Source organism: Cordyceps javanica, chromosome 6 (assembly GCF_051103115.1).
Source record: "Cordyceps javanica chromosome 6, complete sequence".
NCBI classification, from domain to species: Eukaryota; Fungi; Ascomycota; class Sordariomycetes; order Hypocreales; family Cordycipitaceae; genus Cordyceps; species Cordyceps javanica.
The window spans coordinates 2,595,887-2,620,335 of record NC_139300.1 but is presented as its reverse complement, the minus strand read 5'-3'; the positions used below and the strand labels follow the sequence as shown (position 1 = coordinate 2,620,335).

Below are 24,449 nucleotides of genomic sequence, written 5' to 3'. Positions count from 1 at the left end.
AGGACTGTAAAATGAATGTCAAGATGAGTAGTGCAAGTCACATTGCAACATCATATTCGTCCATTAAGAGAGAGATTTCAAAATTGTAAATGTAATAATACAGCAAATGCTCTCAATGATTGTCGACAAAACATGCCCGACAAGGCCGGACACGAAGTGGGAGCTTGTGTCTAGGGAATGTAAAAGCTGCATGTCACGCGATGAAAATCAAATAAGAAACGGCATATACGTTCAGCTTCGAAATTCCCAGGAGGAAACTGTCACGTTTCTCCAAGTTCAAAAGTAAAATTTTCAGCGCTGCGGTGGTGGTGCCCGATGATGCCAGTAGGCCTAGCCGCGTTCTCCAACTGGCCAGAGCGGGACGTTATGCCTTGGGGTTAAGACGCTGTGGATTATGACCGGAGCGCAATTTTCTTACTGGAGTTCTGGGATAGGTCTGCATTGAATGCCGCCAAGGTGATGGATCGATTGGTGACGCGGCCGGCTTCCGTGCCGACGACCGGGGTTTTTCGCCAACCACCGGTCCGAACCCTCTTTTGTCTTCAAGGATCGAGCCCGGTGCTGCAGCGAGCACTTGAACTAGTATCAATCGGGAACGAGGCTGATGACACATGTCCTGTCCAATGTTTACGCATTGTAAGATTCTGGGGGGGGGGGGGTGAGGATGGGATACAGCTTACCAGGGCTTAAACGCCACGGATACGCTGGACCCTTTTCATAGCCTCGACAAAAGTTCCAAAGACAGACAAGACCGAGTTTTGTGGCTTTTGATGGCACCGCCTTTTTTTCTTTTCCATTCATTGTGGGGTGGAGTTTTGTCGTCTCACAGCAACTCGGCGCACCAATGATCTTTATTAGTTTCAGTATTGGTACTTTTTTACTCCTCCTCCGCGTCTGATGGGCAAGATAGGAAGGAAGATAGATGATCTTCATCTGCGCCGTCACGAACAAGAGTCCCATTTAAAGCGTACAGTACCCGGCCGGTGGCAGGCGTTTGACTGCAGCCTTGTGCTAGTGACTCCAACTGAATGCTACCTACGATCGTCGAGTCGCAAAAGTCGTGGTTTCAGGGGAGCAATATGTGTAGTAATGTGATCTTTCTCTCGCGGAACTTTGATATACCAAGTAAAGATGTCTTTGAGTCTGCTTGACAATTTTATGCATCGGCCAAAGCTGTGCAGCTTTCATTATTATACATGATGGATTGCACAATGCTTGCCCCGCGATCCCGCCTTCTTCACCCCACCTCAGGTCTGCCCCGCACATCATTAGGCCACTTCATCGGGGACTTTATGTCAAGCTGCCAGCATATAAAGCGTTGGCCTTTGATTCCTCTTTTCGTTTCAGCATTACACTTGGAATCACCCAACAGAAAAGACTTGGAGATTGCAAGACCATGGCCGCCGTGACGCAAAACACACCGCCGCAGGCGCCACCGCTCTTTAACTACACTCCGGAATCCATCGCCAGCGGCACCGAGGAGCTCGCCGCACGCGCCAAGGCCATCATTGACAAGGTCGTCGCCGAGACCACTGTCGAGAACGCAACGTTTGAGAATACACTCAAGCCTATCCTTCTCGAGGACAACATCACCGACCCCCTTGTCGGCGTGATTGGCTTCTTCCACTACGTCAGCACCGATGCCGCCCTCCGTGAGGCCTCCCTCAAGGCCGAGGAGAAGCTGTCCGAGCTGGCTGTCGAGCTCCGCATGCGCGAGGACATCTTTCAGCGTGTCAACACTGTCTACCAGAACCGGGAGGCTGCCGGCCTGGACCCTGAGTCGCTCAACATTCTGGAGAAGGAGCATAAGCGGTACAGCAATGCCGGCCTTTTGCTCCCAGCCGGTCCTGAGCGCGACCGCTTCAAGGAGATTCAGCTTGAACTCACTCGCCTTACCATTGAGGCGAGGAACAACGCCAACGGCGAGACGGGCGGTATTTTCTTCACCCCCGAGGAGCTGGCCGGTATTCCCGAGTCGTCTGTCAACATCTCTGAGCTTGAAAAGGGTACGGGCGAGAACGAGGGCAAGGTCAAGGTCGGCTTCAAGCCCAACATCAGCATTCCACTCATGGAGCATGCCACTCGGCCAGAGACCCGTCGCGATTACTACATTGCCAAGGAAAACAAGGTAGGCGGACGCGACTTTGTTCCTACAGGCATGCTAATCGTGCAATAGTTGAACATCAACACTCCGCTGTTCAAAAAGATTCTTCTCCTACGAGACGAGGCTGCGAGGCTTGTCGGATACAAGGATCACGCTTCGCTCAAAATCTCGGAGAAGATGGCCAAGACCACGGACAACGTCAACACGTTCCTAGCAGACATGCGGACTCGTGCCTCGGTTGGCGTCAAGAACGACGTTGCTCAGCTTCTCAAGCACAAGAAAGCCGAGCATGAAGCGCGCGGTCTGGAATACGACGGCGAGATATACATCTGGGATATCGGCTACTACGAGCGTGTCCAGAAAGAAAAAGAGTACAGCGTAGACGAGCAGGCTATTTCCGAGTACTTTGCGCTGTGGCCCACGTTCAACGGCATGCTCGGCATCTTCCAGAAGCTCTTTGGCCTGCGCTTCGAGGAGCTCGACGAGGCGGCCCGCGCCAGGCTGAGCCCGACCGGCAACGCCAAGGACATTGTCTGGCACGAGGACGTCAACCTCTACGCCGTCTGGGACGCCGACTCGACCTTTATGGGCTACCTGTACCTGGACATGCACCCGCGCGACCACAAGTACAGCCACTACGCCAACTTTGGCATCGGCCCGGGCTCGTCGGACAATGTCGACGGCCGCCGCCACGAGCCCTTCACCGCGCTCGTGTGCAACTTCCCCAAGCCGACCCGGGAGAAGCCCGCGCTGCTGCAGCACAGCGACGTCGTCACGCTGTTCCACGAGCTGGGCCACGGCATCCACAACCTCGTCTCCCGGACGCGCTACTCGGCCGCGCACGGCACCCACGTCTCGCGCGACTTTGTCGAGGCCCCCTCGCAGATGCTCGAGCACTGGTGCTGGGTGCCGCACGTCCTCAGGACGCTCTCGTCGCACTGGGACACCAAGGCCCCCATCTCGGACGACCTCATCGCCAACCTCGTCAAGACCAAGAACGTCAACAGCTCCATCTTCAACCTGCGACAGCTCATCTACAGCACCTTTGACATGCTGATCCACGGACCCGAGTCCCACGAGGCGCTCGAGGCGCTGGATCTCGCCAAGGTCTGGAACGAGCGTCGCGCCGAGGTGTCGGGGGTCAAGGGACCCGAGGCTGTTGGATACGGCCCGTAAGTTTTACCACCCCAAAAATCCCAGATTTCTTTGCCTTTTGTTTTGTTTTTGTTTTTGCTTTTGTGTTTTCTTCTTTCTTTCTTCTCTTCTCTTACTTGTTTTTTTACTTTTTTTTTCTCTTTTCTTTTTTTTTTTTTTGCCAGATGCTAACATCGATATATAGACATTGGAGCGAAGGCTTCAACAACGTTGGTCACTACATTGGAGGCTACGACGCCGGCTACTATGGCTACATGTACTCCGAGGTCTTCTCAGCCGACATGTACTACACCGCCTTCAAGGCCGATCCGCTCAACTCGGAGCAGGGCCGCCGTTACCGCCACATTGTCCTGGAGCGGGGCGGCAGCCGGCCAGAGATGGAGCTGCTCAAGGAGTTCCTGGGCAGAGAGCCCAACTCTGATGCGTTTTTCGAAGACCTGGGCCTAGCATGAGTTAACGACAGATAGATGTGGAGAAGGTACCGGCGTTGATGGTTGGGTACATTTAGAGCGTAGTAGACATTGCAATACGTTGTGTGCATAAGGGACCAACTGACTAGCTGAGATGATGCAAACATGGCACAATCCCAAAGCAATTTATTATAAGAACAACTCTCTACTCAACTCAAACAGCGAACAACCATCCAATCGATGCATCCTCCCAGCACGTTATTCTATCTTTACAAGTCTGTCTTTCTTGGGATTTTTGAATCATCTTGTGGACGGCGCGCGCCGCTGCAGCTGCAAGTTGAAAATTGACTTGGTCATGCTGCAATTGGCGATACAGGGGGGGTGCGGTATCGCTCAACTTTCAAGGAAAGCAGATAGGTATGGTCACTTCACCTCTAGGTCTCCATCTCGCTAGGCTCGGCAAATTACCCGTACTTCTGTTTCCCGTCAATAATTCACATGGCTGCAAGGCTGGCCCCGTGGGAATATATTCATCAGCTCCATGCAGTTTGGCCGAAATTGCCTGGCGCCGGCCGCGAGGCGGGCAATCCCACTGTTTAGGCTTGGACCGCCCCAGACTGTATGCGGGTATCCCAACTTCTAACCAATGGACCTGTACATGCCGCGATTCTAGTGCATGGTTAATAGTGAGTGCATGGTTGACGAGCTACTTGTTGCCAGCCTTTCCGTCGTTTGACAGGGGCAGAATAAGTAGAGCAGAGCAGCCATGTACATGTCCGTACATATAAGACAATATGAGACTGGAGCCGGTTGCGCCACGCTTCAGTCTAGGCAATACCTTCAGCCCTCGTTTATTTTCTTTGGTCTCTACCGATGTCGAATATATATTAATTGCGCAAGGTCCCTATAGTCATTCATATTGTTGCTACCGTCTTTGGCCCCTGTGATTGATGATCCTTGCTCGCGCTGACGGCGAGACGCCACCAAGACTTGATTATTACTTTACATAGCTGCTGACCGCACCTTGTTAAACGCATGGCAGCAGCCAGCCAAGTATTCGTACTACTGTGTGCTGCAATAAATCGCGCCCCTCTGCATTGATTGGTGGTTACGTAAATATTGAGCAGAGTGCGCGCGCGGGATGAGCGGCAGGTCAAGATCCGGCGTATTGCCCGAAACTGCATCAGCCGCATCATGATCCATTCAGAACGCTGTGCATTGTTGGCCGGCTCTTGCCAGCGCCAACTTCTTCCCCTCGGAATGTCCCTCGGCTTTGCCAGAGCGCATGGCATTGCTACGCCTCCAAGTTTTGGTTTTGCTATTCGTGAAATGTCCGCACGCGACGTCGCTCGGCGCAAGGGTGCTTCGCGAAGTCGCAATTGCATGACAAGCATATCGGCGCATGCATACTGAGTATTGCGGTTGGTTTTTAGGAAGCTTATCGAGGGAATGGGTTGCAAACCTTGTCAGCAGGGAACCTTGATTTCCCCCGCAGCCTACCCAATATTCGCCCTGCTCCTTCATCAGCTTTTCTAAAACGGACCACCGCGCGGGTGGGTAGCGGAGGGCCATCGGGCAGGCAGTCCTGCGGGCCAAGGCGAGCCCCATCTCTACAGCCCTATCGCATGCTCTAGACTGATGCAAGTTAGTCTGTGCCAAGTACAATATAACAGGTGCGGCCGCCTCAATAAGTTGGCTGGGCATCGCATCCAAACCGGTGTTATCCTATTGCAGTACTAGGTCTTACATATTTGCAAAGGCTGTCTTCACGAAGAGAGAGTTGGAGAGAAAGCCACAGAGTACATCAACTGCCGACATGAGAGTCCAGAACGTCTTGTCTCGAGAGATGCGGCCGCTGTTCGTCTTCTGCCTCGTCCTAGCGAGAGAGCAACAAGGGCGGCAGAGACCTGCGCAGCATCTCAGCAGTGGCAGAAACAAGCTGGAATCACAAATTAAATCTTCACGTGGCTACCTGTAGATTTCTATAAATACTCAAACTGCCGCTCATCTTCCATCCAAGCTTTGTTGTTCTCGGACACAGTCTTACAAAAGCAACTCGACAGCTTCCACCATAGGCCTAAGCCTCAACTTTGACCATTGTCCTGTCTACTTCCCGCCTTGAAATTTACAAAATATACAACGACCTAGCACATCATGGTCGCTACCAAACTCGTACTTGCGGCTCTGGCCGCCTACGTCTCGGCCACGCCCGTGGACTCGGCCCCGGCCCCGGCGTCGACGCAGTGGACCGCGCTCAAGATTGCCGACTCGGACATCAACTGGGACGGCGTCGACATGCAGGCGTACCACGACCCCGCCAACTGGAAGCAGGACAGCAGCAACGAGACGGCCGTCGCCGAGCGCGTCTCGCCCAACCCCGCCGCCGCTGCCAAGGGCGACCTGAGCATCCTGTCGGGTCCCTGCTCGCAGGGCGACTGCCCCGACTACAACGCCGCCTTTGACCTCGTCTACACCTTCACGGCCGTGCCGCTGCCCCCGGACCCCAACTGCCCCGGCTGCCCGCCGCTGACCATCTTCTCCTCCAACTCGGACATTCGCGTCAACGACTGCGGCCAGTGCCTGCGCAAGAAGGTCGGCAGCAGCCTCGGCGGCGAGGTCCCCGGCGGCTGCTACGACTTCAAGGCGTGCGGCCGCGACCAGGTCATCTGCGTCGACCCCGGCAAGTACCGCGCCCACCGCATCTGGAAGGACAACGGCCACAAGACGTGCTACAACATGAAGGCCGATTCTCTCGGCATGTGCGGCTTCGTCAAGTCCCGCATCATCAGCCACCCTACCGGCGAGACGGCCTGCAACTGGTAGACATGCTTGGATGCCGCTGCTATATTTGGCCAAGATTTCAATTGACTCTTTCAAAACTCGCGCTTCAGCAAACATCATAGCTAGCTTAAACTAGAAAGAATTTGAAGAGCCCTTCTCTGTTGAGCCTTGTACAAGCTTCCGTGCAATCTCCATAACAACTCTGGGCTTTACTAGACAGCTTTAACAAACGACCCTAGATATGTACTTGCTTTGAACACTTTGCAAGCAATCTTTGGCTGGCCATGCATCAGGCTGCACTTTTCTCAAGTTTGTGGCCGGGCAGGTTGATCAGGCTACTGGCACGGGTTTCACCATGCCTCCCAACAAAAACCACAGCTTGGATCCCTATCCCCGGTGACTATGAGCTCATTGGAAGCTTCCGCCAGGAAAATCATAACAAAAATATACATTGATTGGGTAAGACTTCCAATTGGGTCGATGTGCTTCTATGCCAGACTTTTCTGCCATTGTCCCCTACAGTCACCAAAATGGGTCGCGCCGTCCTGTTGGGCTCCGCGCGAGAGCCACACAGCACCACATTTTTGCGAAGCCTCAACAAAATCTTCCATATATACATGGACACATTTCACGTGCGTTGAGAGTTCGAGCCGATGTTGAAGCCTCGGTATGAGCTGAGTTGAGAGACGTGGTCCTGACAGTGTATCTATTGTGTGTCTACGGCCGCGCGTATTCGAAACAGAAAGATGTAGACAGTTATATATAACTACACTACTGGTCGTAGCCCGGCTTCTCCGTGTACTCAATAAACTACACAATTCAGGATCGGCCCTGTTTGATCAAATCTTGCAGACATGGGGAGTCAAGAGAAGACCGCTGCGGTGCGCCGCGTGCACATCACCGACCAGCCCATGACTCTCTACAATTGGCATCAGCACATCAACTGGCTCAACGTCACATTTGTCATTTTTGTGCCAGCCATTGGTCTTGTGGCAGCCTACGTCTATCCCGCACACTTGTACACCATCATCTTTGCCATCTTCTATTACTTCAACACGGGTCTTGGCATCACTGCAGGTATGCCTGCCTTTCAGATCCCACCTCCCAAATAATCTGCACACACTGACGCGGCGGGCAAGGGTATCATCGCCTTTGGGCTCACGCATCGTATAAAGCAAGTCTACCGCTCAAGATCTATCTCGCCGTCTGCGGCCTCGGTTCCGCCCAAGGGTCGATCCGGTGGTGGTCGCGGGACCACCGCGCACACCACCGATACACCGACACGGACCAGGATCCCTACTCCGTGAAGAAGGGCTTCTGGTACTCCCACCTCGGCTGGGTCGTGATGAAGCAGAACCCCAAGCGCATCGGGCGCTCCGACATCACCGACCTCAGCGAGGACCCGGTCGTCGTCTGGCAGCACCGGCACTACGTCCCCGGGGTGCTCCTCATGGCGCTCGTGGTGCCGACCGTCGTGTGCGGCCTCGGCTGGGGCGACTGGCGCGGCGGCCTGGTGTACGCCGGCATCCTCCGGGCGAGCCTCACCCAGCAGGCCACCTTTTGCGTCAACTCCCTCGCGCACTGGCTGGGCGAGCAGCCCTTCGACGACCGCAACTCCCCGCGCGACCACGTCCTGACGGCGCTCGCGACCCTCGGCGAGGGCTACCACAACTTCCACCACGAGTTCCCGTCCGACTACCGCAACGCCATCGAGTGGTGGCAGTACGACCCCACAAAGTGGGCGATTTGGACCTGGAAGCAGCTCGGCCTGGCCTCGGACCTCAAGCAGTTCCGGCACAACGAGATTGAAAAGGGCCGCGTGCAGCAGCTGCAGAAGAAGCTGGACCGGAAACGGGCCCAGCTCGACTGGGGCGTCCCGATTGCCGAGCTGCCCGTCATCTCGTGGGACGACTTTGTGGACCAGGCCCGGGACGGGGGTCGCGCCCTGACGGTTGTGAGCGGCGTGGTGCACGACGTGGCCGAGTTTGTCGGCGAGCACCCGGGCGGGAAAGCGCTCATTTCTTCCTTTGTGGGCAAAGATGCCACGGCTGTGTTTAACGGAGGTGTGTATGACCATTCAAACGCAGCTCATAATCTGCTGTCCACGATGCGTGTCGGCGTCATTCGTGGTGGTGGCGAGGTGGAAATCTGGAAATCTGGCGGCGAAGAAAAGGCGAAACTGGGGGCACCCGTCTCATAGAAAAGCTGGCTTGGGGGGTGGAGGCATAGGAGACTTGAAAAATACAGTAGACTCGCAACTCTATTAATGTGCCCATATTATGTCGCATAGATGCCCAGTTTGGGTGCGTGTGTGATGTTGTCGTTTGTTTTTATTTGTCCCTCTCGGAGGTGTCATTTCGCTCCTCGAATTTTAACGGAGTGATTATACTAATTTACAAGCGACATAATTAACAGAGCTTTCCACTTGACTGACTTGTCAACGTGCCATGACTGTAGTCCTGATAGCTTTGCTGCCCAGCATTATCGCTTCTATCAGGCGCCGCCATGTAACGTAATGCGGCCAGTGATACTATGAACCTTGGAATAATACTCGTCTTGAAAATTTTCAGGTCGGAGCTATCAAACCTCAAGCGCACCTTTTAACGTGTACCAACCGCTTCGATACATGTGGTGCTGGGCTGGGGAGGGAGGGCTATGCGCAATCGACACTGATTATCATTGACGGATGTGATTTTGCGCCGACAGCAAACCCCGCCTTGAAGAATATTTATCTCCGTGCTTTTAGCGAACACACTAGACACCCCGCAACAAGATTGCCGAATTAGCTGGCTGGCATTAGTAAGACTTGGACCCCGTATGCCCTCCTCCCCCCGGCGCTCCCGAGGCAGTGTGACCAGATTGGCAGGTTCCCTTGCAAGCCGTCAAATGATCGAAACAGTTTCCCCTGCTCCCAAGAAGGCAGCGCTGCGTGTAGGGCATTGCAGTTTGTTGGCGGCAAGGGGCTTTTCACGTAAGCAGAGAAGGATGATTCGACGGCGGCGCCGATCACTACCGGTGCTCCGGTCCGGGGGCTGAAGTGCGGAGCGGAGCGGGCAATCCACCAGCCCGGCTCCGGCTCCGGCTCCGGGGCAAGTCAGGATCGGCGTTATTATACAGGCGCCATGCCACAGACAGCCACGATTTAAAACCTGCCCCTTTGCCTACACTGTTTCTTCCATTCCCGATTCATGTTTGGTTCGGTTGGAAATTACTTATTGGAAATGGGTATCGCGCGCCATTGCGAATATCGCCACGGATCGGCGCCCCCACCCAGCAAATGGATGATTTTCATCGCCGCAATCACCTTTACTGAGTTTCCCGTCGGCAACGGAGTAGATTGGCCTGTGCTCACAACTTTTCGGGATTCCAGGGTGCGCGCGCGCGCCCCTTGCAAGGACCATGACTTGTCTCTCTCTCTCTTTTTTTTGCCGCCCCGGTCGAGACGTACTGGGGCTGGGCCGTGTTCCACTCGCCATCGAGCGGCCCATCGCCGGCCTGGTGCTCGGGCTCGGCTGGGCCCTGCACAGCTTGCCCGAGCCCGTCAGGCTGGACTGGCTGCGGCTGCCGAGCGACACCGGCGGCAAGCTCCATGTGGGAAAGTGTCTGCTCTCGCCTGGACCCTGACCGCCGCGGGGGCGCCGCAGTAGCTGCCTGGACGTACGCGGAGCTGGGGGGAAGAGCTGGTCTAATCAGGCCGCGGCGTGTTGTCGCAGCTGAAAGCTCGGTGAAGAGGCTTGAGTAGTAGCGTATGTGATCAGTTGGCATGAGACGTGCGGACTGTGAGACGCAACAGATCCATGTCAGTGTGTGCCGGCCTCCAGCGTCATCTAGCAGTTCAAATGACGAAAAAAAAAATTGCTAAGAGACCTCACAAGTCAGCCCACCTCGCCCTGCGCGCTCTAGTGCGCTGCTCCGGCTGCTCCGGCTGCTCCGGCTGCTCCGGCCCGCCTTTGTTTGGGCCCCTTGGATGCATACCTTGTGCTTAACATTCGGTCTGTTAATACAAGTATGTACACGTCTTTCTCGCATGTTAGAGGCTATAAGGCTACTCGCAGAAATACTAGTTTACATGGCCAAGTTTACATGGCGAAGGTGAGTATACCAATGAGCAAGGCTCGAGGAGAAGGGTGCTTTAAAAAAGAGAATTGGAGATCTGTTGAATTGTAGTACCATTATGATGATCTGGGGAAAAAAATCCATTTTCATAGTGTACTTGAACTACAGTGACCCCTACCTCCATGAGACACAATACAGCACATCACATGCCGTGCAACCGTTGGGAAAAGCAAGTAAAAAACGGAATAGTCGCTTAGCATTCAATTCCGAACAGCATGTTTTCAAAAAAAAAATCGGTACAAATATACAACTCGGCATGCCTCTACATGGCCGTCATGGAAGAGGGTTTTGCTGCCGACTCTAGCTGTCGCCCGGGGTTTCGTCCAAAGTACACATCCATGCAATTTACGGATAGAGTTTCGGCGTCTTGTGACGGCGCTAATAACTGACGGCCAGGAAACAAAAAACGAGGTGCTGGCGAGCAGGACATTTTGTGACGGTTTGTGACGAGCTGCGTCTTCATTCGAAGAGTAAGACGGATGACTTGAAATGTCTTTGAATTGCTTTATATTGGTTAAATTTGTTCTGTTCCATTTTATTTTTATTGACACATTTTGCGTCAGCCGCCCCCAACGCTGCCTTTTCTGATGCATTCCTTGTTGACACTTTGAAGGATTCGGCCGAGACAAGTCTTGGCCACCAGTGATGACCAGGACAAGGCTACCTTTGCAAAAGGTCTGGGCCAATCCCGTACAAATTGACATTCGTTGCAGAGTAATCAGTACTGCGCAAGATTTAGCTGCATGTACCTCCAAACACAGTACCAAGACAGTACTTGGTCGGCCAACAGCAACCCGCTGTAGAAAATCCGCTGTAGAAAACCCGCTGTAGAAACCCCGTCACCGGCACGGTCTCCACAGCGGACGTTGGGGGGGGCCTTGGCGGACATTAATCAGCTCCGATGCCCGATCCACAGAGGGCAGTGACTCTTTTTCAATTTTCTTGCTTGTGCATAATTTTATAATCAAACATACGAGTGGGTTTTATTGTATTTTATTTTTCTATTTTTCTATTTCTTTTATTTTTTTTATTTTTTTTTTCCGCCTGAATAGCCAGAAAGCCAAGTACAAGAAGCGGAAACCAAAGTACGTACGTGCGGCTGGCAGCTGCTAATGTGGTCGCTTCGCTTCTGTCGCATTCGGTCGCCGCCCCCACCTCATTCCCGGCCAGCTGCATCGAGGCAACTACCTCACTAATAACTAACTAGCTAAGCGCCTAGTTAGCTCGTCGCCGGATCGCTCGCCTTTTTCCTCTCTGCCTTGACGTCTGTCGCTCATTTTCTTCTCCTCCTGCCCTACTTTAGACCATTGTTGGCGCCAACGACTTGGATACCCTTTGGCGACCTTGTTTTTTTTTCTTTTTAAATTGGCTTGATTCCGTTTTAATCAGCTCTTCGTTCTTCTCTCCCTTTTCCCCCGCCGACGTTGCACTTTTGCTCATCTATCCACCACAATGGCTTCCAAGGCCCGCCAGAGCCTCGACGCACCGCCCGTCTCCCGCATCAAGTCGTCCGCCTCGACCGTCAGCGCCCTCAACTACCCTCACGGTCACCTCAACTCGCTCAACGACCAGCAGGAAGAGGCCCTGCAAAAATTCAAGGCCGTCCTCGAGGAGCGAGGCGTCTGGAAGCGCGGCCCTCCGCCCTCGCACAATGACCAGACGCTGCTGTACGTTGCCAACCGCCGCTAGCTCTCTCTCTCTCTCTCTCTCCCCCTCTGCTTTGCCGGCTCTGGCCGCACAGACTTGATGACACAGGCAGGATGAATGCACAACTAACGCTGCCCGCAACGCTCTCAGCCGCTACCTCCGCGCCCGCCGCTGGATCGTCGAGGATGCCTTTACGCAGTTCAAGGAGACAGAGGACTGGCGCGCCGCCAACGAGCTCGACCTCCTCTACGAAACCATCGACCTCGACGCCTACGAGGAGTCGCGCCGGCTCGTGAGTCTTGCCCGACGCCACTAACCCCCCTTACCCCGGCAACGAGGCCTTCCCCCCGGATCGTCCGGAAATTGACGCCGCAGCCGTGCCATGACGCTGACACATGCCCCTCCCCAGTACCCTCAATGGACCGGCCGGCGAGACCGGCGGGGCATCCCGCTCTACGTCTTTGAGATCCGCACCCTCGACAACAAGACGGTCGCCAACTATGAAAAGAACGGCGCCAAGTCGAGCTTTTCAAAGGCCAAGTCGGACGGCAAGACGCCGCCGGGGCTGATGCGCCTGTTTGCGCTCTACGAGAACCTCACCCGCTTCAGCCAGCCCTTTGCCACGCAGCTCACCGACCGCGACAGCCCCGACATCCCCATCACCCTGAGCACCAACATTGTCGACGTCGCCGGCGTCGGCCTCAAGCAATTCTGGAACCTCAAGGCCCACATGCAGGCCGCCTCCCAGCTCGCCACCGCCCACTACCCCGAGACGCTTGACCGCATCTTCATCATCGGCGCGCCCTTCTTCTTCAGCACCGTCTGGGGCTGGATCAAGCGCTGGTTCGACCCCATCACCGTCTCCAAGATCTTCATCCTCGCCCCGCACGAGGTGCTCCCCACGCTCGAGTCCTTCATCGAGCGGCGCAACATTCCCAAAAAGTATGGCGGCGACCTCGACTACACCTTTGGCCAGCTCGGCATCCCGGACCCGGCCTGGGACGGCGTCGTCGCCTGGGAGAATGGCTACTCGTCGTTTCCTTCGGGCCCCATGATCTGGGAGGACGTCGCCGACCCCGCCGGTGGTGGTGCCCAGCCCGAGCGCCTGCAGTGCGTCGCCTTGGGCTACAAGGACGGCCGGCCCCGGCGCGAGGTCGTCTGCACCATCCCGCGCACCTGGTCGCCGCCCGGAAGCGAGGCCAAGCCAACGACGACGACGACTACGACGACGAGAAACGGTGCTTCGGCGGACGCTGGTGGTGTCGCCGTGCCGGTTGAGGACAAGGACGCCGCCGCCGCCGCCGCCGCCGCCGCCGCGTCCAACGTGGAACAGCAGGCCACGGAGCAGAAATCCCCAGAGTCGTTTCGCACAGCGGATACCCAGGTGGACACTCAAGTTGACAACAGCGCCGACGCCATGGAGAAGCTCGCCATTGACGAGAAGAAGACGGCGACCGCCGAGGCCACCCCTGCCGTGGCCCAGACCGCTGTTTAGTGGAGCGATATGCGATGCTTCTACTGAGCAGACAAATACACACAGACACTCACTCCATCCCTGACACACTCACTCACTCACACCAAAGTACCTCAAAAGATCTTGAGTGCCGAGCACACAGGGGTAAGGGGCGACGATGGGGACACGTGCGCGTTGAAATGGGCCATTCTTGTATGTACTGCTATCGGATAGCAGCAGACGGGCATCATCCATCCATAGGATCATGGCGTTGACAACCTACACCTCTATTTTTTTCATCTTTTGTACCATCTTTTTCCTGTCTTTTTCTTTCTTTTTTCCTCTTTATATACCATCAGGACGATCCCTGGGACCGGGCTACCCCTTACATTTGCCTCCCTATATAGACGTACGTGATATACATGATATACATGACTGTTTCTACTCTAAGAATCTACTTGATCATGTCCTTTGCTTTGCCTGTGCTCATGGAAGACTCTATAAACTCGTAAATCCGGCATGACCACTTTTTCTCTTCTTCTTTTTTCTTCTTTTTTTTGTTTTATCGTTCCGGTCATTTCGTACGTTGCCCATGATCATATAGCCCCCCAACCCGAATTTTTATATCCCCTCTTTTGTTTCCTTCTTTCTGCATCTATACATGTATACTCCGTACATGTATAGTCTATATGTATATTACGGCCCCCCGAAAATTTCACCTGTACATGTTCAATTCTTCTTGTACCCCCTCCTCTTGCGCCACTCCTCGACGCCCTTTTCGACCTCGGCCCAGGACATGCCGTCGCGGATCAGGTGCATGGTCAGCCCGAGCCGCTCCGTCTCCATGTTCCTGCTCTCGTCGTCAAAGAAGAGCATGTCCTCGTATCGGACGCCGGTGCGCTTCTGCAGCGCCTCAAAGTGTTTAATCTTGCTGCCGGGGTAAATCTCCATGCCGGCGTCAAAGACGTCGCCCGCGCGGCGCGCCTTGCCTCCTCCTCCAGCAGTACCAGTAGTAGCGCTGCTGTCCGCGGCGGTGCCGGTGCCGGTGCCGGTGGTGGGGGCGGACGGCACGTGCAGCAGCTTGAGAAGCTCCCGGGCCAGGGCCGTGGCCGATGTGCGGGAGGCGACGCCGAGCTTGATCGGAGCTGCTGCTGACGCGTCAGAGGAAGTAGTGGAGGAGGACCCGGCGCCGAGACGCGGGAGCTGCTGCAAGATGTGAGGGACGTCCTCGTAAAAGGCAAAGTCCTCGCCGTAGCGGTCCGCGGCGGCGGTGTGGGCGGCGTTGGCCTTGAGGGGCGGGGTCGGGTGCGTGTCCACCCAAAAGGGCCACAGCGTGTAGTCCAGGTCGAAGACGATGAGGCGAGGCAGCGGCAGGGTCGGGTCGGTGAGCGACGCGGGCACGCCGGCGGTGGTAGCGGGTGCGGCGGCGGCGGCGGCGGCAGCAGCAGAGGAGGAGGCGGTGGACGTTGCCGTCCCGGTGCGGGAGAGTTTGCGCATGACGTATTGACGTGTTTGGCGCCGCGGGGTGCGTGTGTGTAGGTAGGTGACGCAGACGGGGAGAGAAAAATAAAGAAGACGAGGAGGAGGAGGAGGATCGACGCAATGGTTGAGAGGGAAACAGAGAAAAAAAAAAGACGAGTCAATTCGGCAGCCGCAAATCCAAGCAAGGAAAAAAAAAAGAAAAAGTAGACAGAAAGTGATGATGACGACGGCCAAGTTTCGTCGAGGACCGCCCCTCCGCCCCCCTTCTCCACAAACGGTATAGGGTAGCACGACTTGGAACCTGGACGTACAATTTACTACACAGCATAAGCCCCCATTTCATAATAACAGTATAGTCGGTGACTGAGTGGTGGAACAGCAAAGGGTGAACACAATGTGACCAGACATGACTCGTAATACAGAGCAATACTAATCAAGAGAGGGCCAGAAACTATGTGTGTGACATTTTTATTATTCAACCAAGCATGCAACGTTTCCGTCTGGCACAAAACTAGGACTGCAGACATTCATCAGGACCTCGAGTCATTCATCGGGAGAACACGTGCAGAGGAAAAAAAAAAAATAAAACAATAATAACAAAAATGAAAACTGTCAGATTCATCAAATGACGGTAGACAATTATCGCGAGAAACTACTCGGGGCTTTCTGTTTTCGACTTGTGACAACGTAACCCCCCCCCCTGGGTGCCTCACTTGGATACGATGCCAAGCTGCATAATCTGTAGCCAATTGCTTGCCTGACCTTGACAAGACTCGGTAGTGACCTATAGACGGGGTCTATTTTTTTTGTCCTTGTCGGGATACGACTTTGGAAAGAACCGCATGACAATAAAATTAATCTCGTGACAAATATTTTTTCGTCCAAAAAAAAAAGTCCTGGCCTTTATCAATGCGACCGCTCACTTTGCTACCATGACGTGCATGCGTACTCGTTTACAAACAACCCCCCAGTCAATCTCCACTTGCTCCGATCGCCGTATGTGCCTCTCTCTGACTGGGACCTTTTTTCGTGTTTTCTTTTTTTTTTTCTTCTCTCTGTAGCTTAGAAGAAGAAAAAAAAGACAAAAATGTGCGAAAAAAAAAAAGGGCAACATGGCTTGACAGTTTCCATTAACCCGCCCCCCGGGGGGGGGGGGGGGGGGGATTCACGTCACACGTTCGTCTAGTATTCGAACTGACCGGCTTTACTGGGTATTAAGCAAAGTCGCCAAAAAAAAAAAAGTGACCCCCCCCCCGGCAGAAAAAAAAAAGAATGTGGCAGTGGCTGAACGGGGTGAACAAGGGTCTGGTCTGGCCGCTATCCGTCGATCGACGCGAGATCCATCGCCTGTCCCGCGTGGGATGCCCATGCCCATCCCCTGGTCATTTTCCATGCGCCGGCAAACTTTGTTGACAAAATGAACTGTTTCTACGAGAACGTGAGGGGGGCGGGGAAGGGCAAGGCTTTTTGTTTCGCCGCTTCTATTTTCCTTCTTCTTCCTTTTTCAAGAATGAAATGATACGCCATGTTGGTTGGGCAGACCTACAGAGGGATTCGCGTGTCAAAGAAGCTGAAAATCAAAAATAAAACACGCGGCATCATAGACTTTGGCATATATATAGCAATACAAATGACGTAAAAGCACATGGCGAGCTTACAAGTCATCACGGCAGTCAACGCTCGTTACCAAATTGACCACAAGCTCTCACGGGAATCAGGGACAAGTTTGGTTTTTTTTGTGTGTTTTTTTCAACCAGGTCAAATTGCAGCTATCAGCCTATGAAAGCAGAATAAAAAGAATTTTGCAAAACAAGAGAGAGAGGAAGAAAAGAGAGTATCTTGTGCAAAAAAAGGGGAGGCCTCTTTTACAATCTTCATCAGAGCAAGAGAGTAAAAAACAGCTTTCGCACAACTTTCCCCCTCTCTCAAAAAATCTCTTTTTTTTATCCTTCAGTCCGCCCCGACATATCTTGTCACGGAAATCGATCGTTGCTTGCGTTTCGTCTCAAAGTCGAGCCGGGTACTGCTGCTACCGTTGCCGCTGCCGATACCGCTGAACCGAACCGCGCTCGACGCTGGTTGCTGTGACGGCGGTTGTCCGCATTTAGTGGCCGCAGCTGTCGCACTTGCAGCTGTCGCAGGCGCCGGAGCAGTTGCAGGAGGAGCAGTTGCTAGTCTGGTCAGCCGACGGCTCTCTTTGCTGGAGCTGGGGAAGGTTTTTGGTTCTCTTTGTTGGCTCGGAGCAGTTTTTCATCGGGGAGGGAAGAAGGAGGGTGGAGAGAGAGAGGGGGGGGGATGCTCAGCCAACCATTTGGGGTCGACTGCTGCTTGTTGCTTGCGGTTTCCGAAGCACTCTCTTTTCTCTCTCGCCCCATTCTGGGCAAGTGGCAAAGAGGGAGAAATCGAAAGGAAGATGTGATGCAAGGAAAACGTACCAGGGATCCATTTTAGAAAGGTTGGTGTTTAAAAAAACTTGGTTGGTTTGGTAAGAAGAGTGTGTAAGTTGTGATATTCAAGAGTCTGATGGAGAAGAAGTAAAAAAACGAGATGGAGTTGATGGGCGGGATGCAGCCTCTTTTATAGACAAAGAAGATGCAGATCAACCCCCTCCCTCCTTCAGCTTCTCTCGTCAAGACTTGACTGCACTACACCAATGACACAGCTCCAAAATCAGGCAAAGGCACAAGTGATGCGCGCAGCCCGCGCATCCGCCACGTACATGACCCAAAGACGCATAATAACGTTGCCTCCACTCCAAGCCGCATGTACCAGCGGGGTAGAGCCTCACGACTATTGGACCAGACAACTCTCTACCACGACGCCGCCACACAACACCACACAACACCACACACAACGTCCAACTCCCCTCACGACAAAGCTTTCAAGGCTCTCACCCTCCGGCTGCTCCATACCAGTACAGAGATGGTCCAAGTCCCTTGTCTCATCAACACGCCACCGACGACCCGGCTTGCCGCGGTTGGGTGCTCGAGTGCTTTCCGCCCCCCTCCCCCTTCCCCTCCCTTCGAGGCAGCAATACAACACTTGCTTGCCAGCGCAAATATAAAGCCGCAGGCAGAGGGAAGAGGACCATTCACCCATTAGGAGTGAGGGCCGAAGGACCAGGGTCCCGAGGATCCTCAGGTCGCCGGCCGGGCTTCGAGGATCCATCACCTGTGCAACAACAGATGTGACCGCGGAAACTCCAACGCCGAAGGCTTCGGCACCTTTCCATATCCAACGCCAAGTATCCACAGCATCAGATAGCTTGTTTTCAGGCACGAGGTACTTGAAGCACTCCAAAAAAAAATCAATCCAAAGCAGATGTTAAGCCATGATCAGCTCCACAAATAGCCAATATGGATCTGCTACTGGAGCAAGGGTGGTAGTCCCGTGTGAGGTACATCACCAAGCAGGCTCTGAGCATAAGTACGCATCATGCTTGGAAAGCGTAAGACTGAGGCGAGCAGGTCCCGGTACTCCGTAGAGTGAGCGATGCCTGTTAGGTTTCGACCCATGTGGGATGGGCCGGGGCCTCGACGCCCACACTCTCACGAATGACGGGCAACGGGATACTCGATTTGGAGCAACCTGAACAGACGACATGGAGACGGGCAGACTGGGTCGGCAGCAAGGAAAGCGGAGAAGGGGGCGTGGGCAGGGTAAAAGGTAAGTGTATGCGGCACTAACAACGAAGAAGGGTCCGGCGCAGGCCGCCGTAGTCAAGACGTTTGGTTCCCATGACTTTTTCATGACAACGCCAAACCTCCAGGCCAATAGGAGACCAGCCGATATCAGGCAAGTGTAAGAAAGGTGTGGGTAGTGGCGTGAAAGGATAAACCTTCCCAACCCAGCCAAAGGCAGAGAGGGAAGGGGAGAAAAAAAAAAGAGAACACGCCAGCAACCCGGCAAACACTAGCAGGCCAAGCCCATTCTCTCTTTGTCTGCGCTGTTTTTTTTTTCTCTTCTTCATTTCGCGAAACAAGACCTGCCATAACTAGCCGGTGGAGCTGCTATAGGAGGGAAGCGTGACTTTGGCCATGCTGGGCCATGCATGAAAGGCCGTGTGGCGGCACCAGCGGTTGCATCCAATAAGCCCGCAGACTAGCTTGCGGGTATGGCCGCAGCTGCCCGAGTGAAGGTGGATCGTCAAAGGAAGATGGTGGGTGGGCGGGCTTATGCGTTGGCAGGAATAGCCAAAGTAGTCCAGAGGGAGGGGAGGGACAAGGCAAACGCTCCCAATGTCTGATGTGGAAGCACAGGAAGAGGGGAGAAGGGGAGGGGGGGGGAGGAGGACAAGACAGGTATGACGACGATGCCCAACAAACAGAGAGGCACCTCGGCCCAAAGGTCAGCAGCAGCAGAGTACCTCGCTCGTCGAGAGCATAGAGACGAAAATACGCCGAAACCAACGGTCTCCCCCATCCATGTTCCTATCCGACGGAAGTACAAGGGAACAGTCGTCGATATGACATGGATGATGGGGGTACCAACGATGCGGAGCCTCGCGAGGACGAAGTAAAATGAATGGGAAAGAAAAAAAAGGCTCAAGAAGAACAACAACCGGTTTCAGCCTGCCAGTGAGTGGCTGGGCGAGAACACGGGGGAAGGGGGGGGGTTGCCCTCAGCTTTTCCGTACCAGGTTTGTACCTGCGAGAGGACCAAAAGGGAATGGGAAAGCGCAGGGGAAACGTGGAAAACGCGCGTAAAAGGAGAAGAGGAAAAATGAAAACTCTGACCAGATGAGGTCAGAGAGAGAGACTCAACTCCAGCGTCATGGCCCAGGGTTTCCGGGAGTAGGCTGGTCCCCCGACAGTGACGGGCTGCGAGACTCGTCGTTCATTTTGTCTGTCATAGTTTTCGCCCTGAGGAAATAGACAAGCCTTGCCCTCTTCCCCCATGATCCTCAGGATAGTAGGAGAGCTGCAGAGAGGGGGGGGCACCATAGATGGTTCTATGGCTGCTTGCGTCGTCGTCTTTCTCTCAGTCGTTGAACTTGTGTAAGCCGCTGCTGGCAAGCCATGTTGTCAAGGTTCGTTTGCCCATTCTCTCATCATCGATGGCCGAGGTTGAAGAAAGGCCCATCCATTCGTCTCGAAAGCGACCTCCAGAGAAAGGAGAAAGAGAGGATACAACAACAATCAAAAGACTATCAGGGAAGGGGGAACAAGAGAAAGAAGAATTCCAAGTCAAAGAGGAAAGGGGAAAGCAAAAAGGAAAAAAGAGCCGCATCATGACCTCTTTATACACATTGCGGCCATACACTAAAAACGATCTCCCATGCGAGCCGTTTTGGGGAAATGCATATTTTTTTTTTTAAATTCGGCCACGTTTCTATTTATTGATTTCCCCGTCTTCTCCCACCCCGTCCACACACGATGTCTCTCTGTGTGAGAAGAAATAAAAAAAATTAGGGAGGGGGGTGGGTGCGTGTGCGTGTGAGTGTGTGTGTGCGGCGTGGCCACCGTTGCAGCAAGGCAAGAAAAAAAGGACAAAAAAAAGCGCGCTATCAAGGTTTTTAACCATCAAGGTGCGCAAGTCAACGCGGCGGCGCATGAAAAAAAGCTGGGGTTTTGTGGTCACTGTCAGATGGTTGTTGGGACAAGAAAAAGAGTAGGAGGAGAAGGAAGAGGGGGAAAAAAAGGGTTAGGGAGGGGGTGTGTGTGTGGAAGAAAAAGGTGAGATGAGAAAAAAGGAAAATGAAGGGAATTACGGCCCTTGTGTTGGCTTTCCTCCTTTGCTCGTCAGTTTTTCCCCAAGAGGTGATCGCGGGGTGCGACATCGCCATGTTGCACACCGCAAGAGATCGAGATGGCTTCGTGCGGAGGGTCTTGCCCTCTCTTGACTGGTATGAGATCCAAGACACGACGAAGAAAGTGTGGGGGAGGTTACACGACAGTCGAATCTGGGTAATCACGCCTCCAAGAAACTTGTCGACAGGAAAACAATTTGCCATTACGCGATGATACTAAACAAAATATACTGGTAAACTCATACTAATATTCAACATCCAGAAAACCTGTCCCTCCACATCGTACCACAACTTCTTCTCGGTATGTTGCACACTCCCCTCGCCCTCACGCCGGCGAAAGAGCTGCAGGCAACACGTCGACGCCGAGACGGAGCCTCCGCTTGACCGCCTTCCAGCCCTCGATAAGAGCTATATAGGCAGCGACGCAGCCGAAAACCACCCCCCATTCCCAATCCAGACCCTGGTGCTTAAACACATGTGTATTGACAAAGGGGATGTAGATGACGGGAAAGGTGATGACGAACCCTGCGATGACCGACCAGAACAAGAAGCGATTGTGGTACACTGTCTTGAAGACGGCCAAAGGTCCCGTGAACCGCTCGTCCATGGCAAAGAGACTGCGTTGAAAGTGCTTCACCTCCCAGGCAGTAATCAGGAGGAGGAAGCTCAGCGTCGCAAAAGTTGCTGCTCGCGCGCGGAACACCAGGTCGCACCCCGTCGCACCCTCCTCGTTGCAACCGACAGGCAGGTCATGATAACCATGGCCAGAAGATCCGTATGCCACCACCATAAAGGCGGCCAGGCACAGGCTTCCCATGAAAGTACCATACATCAGCTGATCGCGAACAAGATCCGTGGTGAAGACGCCAGAGCGAAGACTTCGCGGCGGCCGACGCAAGATATCCCGCTGCGCTTCTTCGAGACCAAGACCAAGAGCAAGGGGCGACGAGGTGATAAGGTTTGCCCACAAAATTTCCAGCGGAGACAAGGGAAAGACGGCATTACCCTCCTTGTCCTTGAAGGCGAGACCGATCAACAGGAGGATAACTTGGGCAAGATTAGAGGTAAGAAGGTGGAGAAGGAACTGCAAAAGATTAGCCAACCGAGACGACCGAATATTGATGAGCACTAGACACATACCTTTTGGATGTTGTCAGCCAGTCGCCGGCCTTCCTGAATGCCAGTGACAATGGATGCAAAATTGTCATCCGTCAGAACCATGTCTGATGCCTCCTTGGCAACATCACTGCCCCGGTCACCCATGGCGATGCCGACATCAGCTTGCTTAAGGGCTGGAGAGTCATTGACACCATCGCCCGTCATGATGCAGAACGCCTTTCGTCGATGAAGGGCCTGAATAACCCTGACCTTGGTCAGAGGGCTACACCGAGCAATGACAAGTGGGATGGCACTCAGAGCATCGACCTCATCATCGCTCAGGTTGGCGAATTCAGAGGCTGCCATGACAGCATTGGGAGACAGGGGAGCATGGCTTGACAAGATGCCAACTTCATATGCGATGGCCGTTGCAGTCTTGATGTGGTCGCCCGTGACCATGTGCACAGAAATGCCCGCTTCACGGCATTGGAGGACGGCGCCAGCGGTCTCTGGCCGAGGAGGATCATAAAGGCCGGCCAGACCCAGGAAACGCAGACGCGATTCGCATTTTGCGCGATCATTAGCTTCATCAGGAGAGTTCTCGACCACCTTATCCGCGATGCAAAGGACTCGTAGACCTTCACTGGCAAGTGACTCGGCCTTTGCATGGATAATGGCCTTGAACTCTTCAGTCTCATTCAGGATCGGAAGCATGACTTCCACGGCTCCTTTAGTATGAACGTGGTGAGACGCATCGAGGCCAGTACCGTAGACCACACTCATCAGCTTACACGAGGAATCAAAGGGGTGCTCGGCAATCAACCGGTCCGCGTTGTTTCGCACCTGACCGTACCGCATGGCGTAGACTTTGAGAGCAATTTCGGTGGGCTCCCCCACCGCTCGCCACTCGGCCGGTTCAAAAGCAGTCGTGACACTGCTAGTGTCGGTCTCGGGCTCTTTTTTCCCATCCGTAACCATTGAGTTGTTGCATAGATTGATCGTGTTGAGGAAAGCACTGAAGCAACTACCTGCCAGAGACCCAGACCAAGCAACATTGCCGCTGCTGGGATCGTAGGGGTCAGATGTGGCTTGCGTAACTCCAGTAAGATCATCACGTAACCAGACCTTGCGAGTGATCATGCGACCCTGGGTGAGGGTTCCAGTCTTGTCGGAGCAGATGTTGGTGACTCCACCGACAGCTTCGAGAGAAGGCATCTGGCGCACAATTACATGGCCCTTGACCATGGCCTTGGTTGCAACAGCCATGGTAACTGTAAGAACTGCGAGAAGAGATTCGGGGATTACAGCAACACCTACGCAGATACCATACAGCAGAACATCATCGTTGATGCGCCATCGGCTGACCGAAAAGACAATGACGGCAAGAAGGATGGCTAGACCGAATAGAACCAGGGCGAATTTGCTGAGAGTCACCTGCAATGGGGTTCCCTCGAGGCCGAGAATATTACGAATGCTTTGGCGGACATTGTAAATTGCCTTTCTCGTTGGGGTCATACCTGCAGTGTCCTTTTTCTTTTGGCGCAACAGTTCTGCGATTTGTCCGACTTCGGTTTCCATGCCGGTAGAAATGACGATACCAGTGGCACGGCCACGAGTGACGGAGCTACCGGAGAAGACGAGATTGATTCGGTCACCGACGGGCATGTCGGCATCATCAAAGACGGCATCAGGCTTCTTGCTGATGGCGACGGACTCGCCCGTCAGATGGGCTTCATCCGTGGAGAGATTAATGCCTTGGACGAGACGCAGATCTGCTGGAACGACATCTCCGGTGACAAGGGAAACCAAGTCTCCTTTGACAAGAGTTTCAGCCTTGACAGTGTCGCTATTACCATCACGAATGACTTTGCACTTTGGAGTGGACAGGGCATACAATGACTGAATAGTCTGTTCGGCACGGTAATCCTGGACAAGACTGGGCAGGTTAGCAGGTCAAGCAGGAACTTGCATGGCTGAAAGCTTGGACGTACCCGACGACAATGTTGAGCACAATGACTGCGACGACGACGCCTGCTTCGATATAGTCACTTATAGCAAAGGACAGGGCGGCGACGGCAATAAGTACTACAGTCAAAACATTGGCGACCTGTTGCAGGAAAATTTCCCAGATGGAAAGTCCCTTGGCACCTTTGATGGCATTGGGGCCGTCCCGCGCAAGGCGGTCAGCAGCCTCTTCACAAGTCAAACCATCGTAGAGGTCGGTGTCGAAGTACTCAGCAACTTGATGTGCTGATAGGGTGTGCGGGCACGTTGGTTTCTCTATAACTACTATGTCCGGGGGCTTCGGTATAGGAGGCTGGTCGTCCTGAGTAGGAGGAGGCGACAGGTCCGAGGTGGTGGCGTTGTTGGCGTTTGTTGCACCATTCGTAATAGCAGCGGCGGTTTCTCCCATCGAATGGTGGTAGTTTTTATGCTAACAAGCAGTAATACTCT

The 24,449-nt window shown here is 53.9% G+C and overlaps 6 protein-coding genes across 6 annotated transcripts; 4 read left to right on the top strand and 2 right to left on the bottom strand.

The window, feature by feature from the left end:
• Positions 1–1,396: 1,396 nt before the first annotated feature.
• V2A60_009226 (M3 family metallopeptidase) lies at positions 1,397–3,711 on the top strand (the record flags this gene model as incomplete). The annotated part of the gene is made up of 3 exons (XM_083260493.1): positions 1,397–2,128; positions 2,177–3,276; positions 3,444–3,711. The coding sequence occupies 3 exons, from the start codon at positions 1,397–1,399 to the stop codon at positions 3,709–3,711; spliced, it is 2,100 nt and encodes a 699-aa protein (XP_083116619.1).
• A 2,112-nt stretch (positions 3,712–5,823) lies between these two features.
• Positions 5,824–6,492, top strand: V2A60_009225 (uncharacterized protein; the record flags this gene model as incomplete). The annotated part of the gene is made up of 1 exon (XM_083260492.1): positions 5,824–6,492. One exon carries the CDS (start codon positions 5,824–5,826, stop codon positions 6,490–6,492), a length of 669 nt encoding a protein of 222 aa, XP_083116618.1.
• An 812-nt stretch (positions 6,493–7,304) lies between these two features.
• Positions 7,305–8,650, top strand: V2A60_009224 (acyl-CoA desaturase; the record flags this gene model as incomplete). Its single annotated transcript, XM_083260491.1, has 2 exons — positions 7,305–7,527; positions 7,626–8,650. 2 exons carry the CDS (start codon positions 7,305–7,307, stop codon positions 8,648–8,650), a joined length of 1,248 nt encoding a protein of 415 aa, XP_083116617.1.
• Positions 8,651–12,018: 3,368 nt separating this feature from the next.
• V2A60_009223 (CRAL-TRIO domain-containing protein) lies at positions 12,019–13,708 on the top strand (the record flags this gene model as incomplete). Its single annotated transcript, XM_083260490.1, has 3 exons — positions 12,019–12,233; positions 12,364–12,505; positions 12,623–13,708. The coding sequence occupies 3 exons, from the start codon at positions 12,019–12,021 to the stop codon at positions 13,706–13,708; spliced, it is 1,443 nt and encodes a 480-aa protein (XP_083116616.1).
• Positions 13,709–14,395: 687 nt separating this feature from the next.
• V2A60_009222 (Mg-dependent acid phosphatase) lies at positions 14,396–15,163 on the bottom strand (the record flags this gene model as incomplete). The annotated part of the gene is made up of 1 exon (XM_083260489.1): positions 14,396–15,163. The coding sequence occupies one exon, from the start codon at positions 15,161–15,163 to the stop codon at positions 14,396–14,398; it is 768 nt and encodes a 255-aa protein (XP_083116615.1).
• Positions 15,164–21,222: 6,059 nt separating this feature from the next.
• V2A60_009221 (uncharacterized protein) lies at positions 21,223–24,408 on the bottom strand (the record flags this gene model as incomplete). The annotated part of the gene is made up of 3 exons (XM_083260488.1): positions 21,223–21,981; positions 22,038–23,931; positions 23,987–24,408. The coding sequence occupies 3 exons, from the start codon at positions 24,406–24,408 to the stop codon at positions 21,223–21,225; spliced, it is 3,075 nt and encodes a 1,024-aa protein (XP_083116614.1).
• Positions 24,409–24,449: the final 41 nt, after the last annotated feature.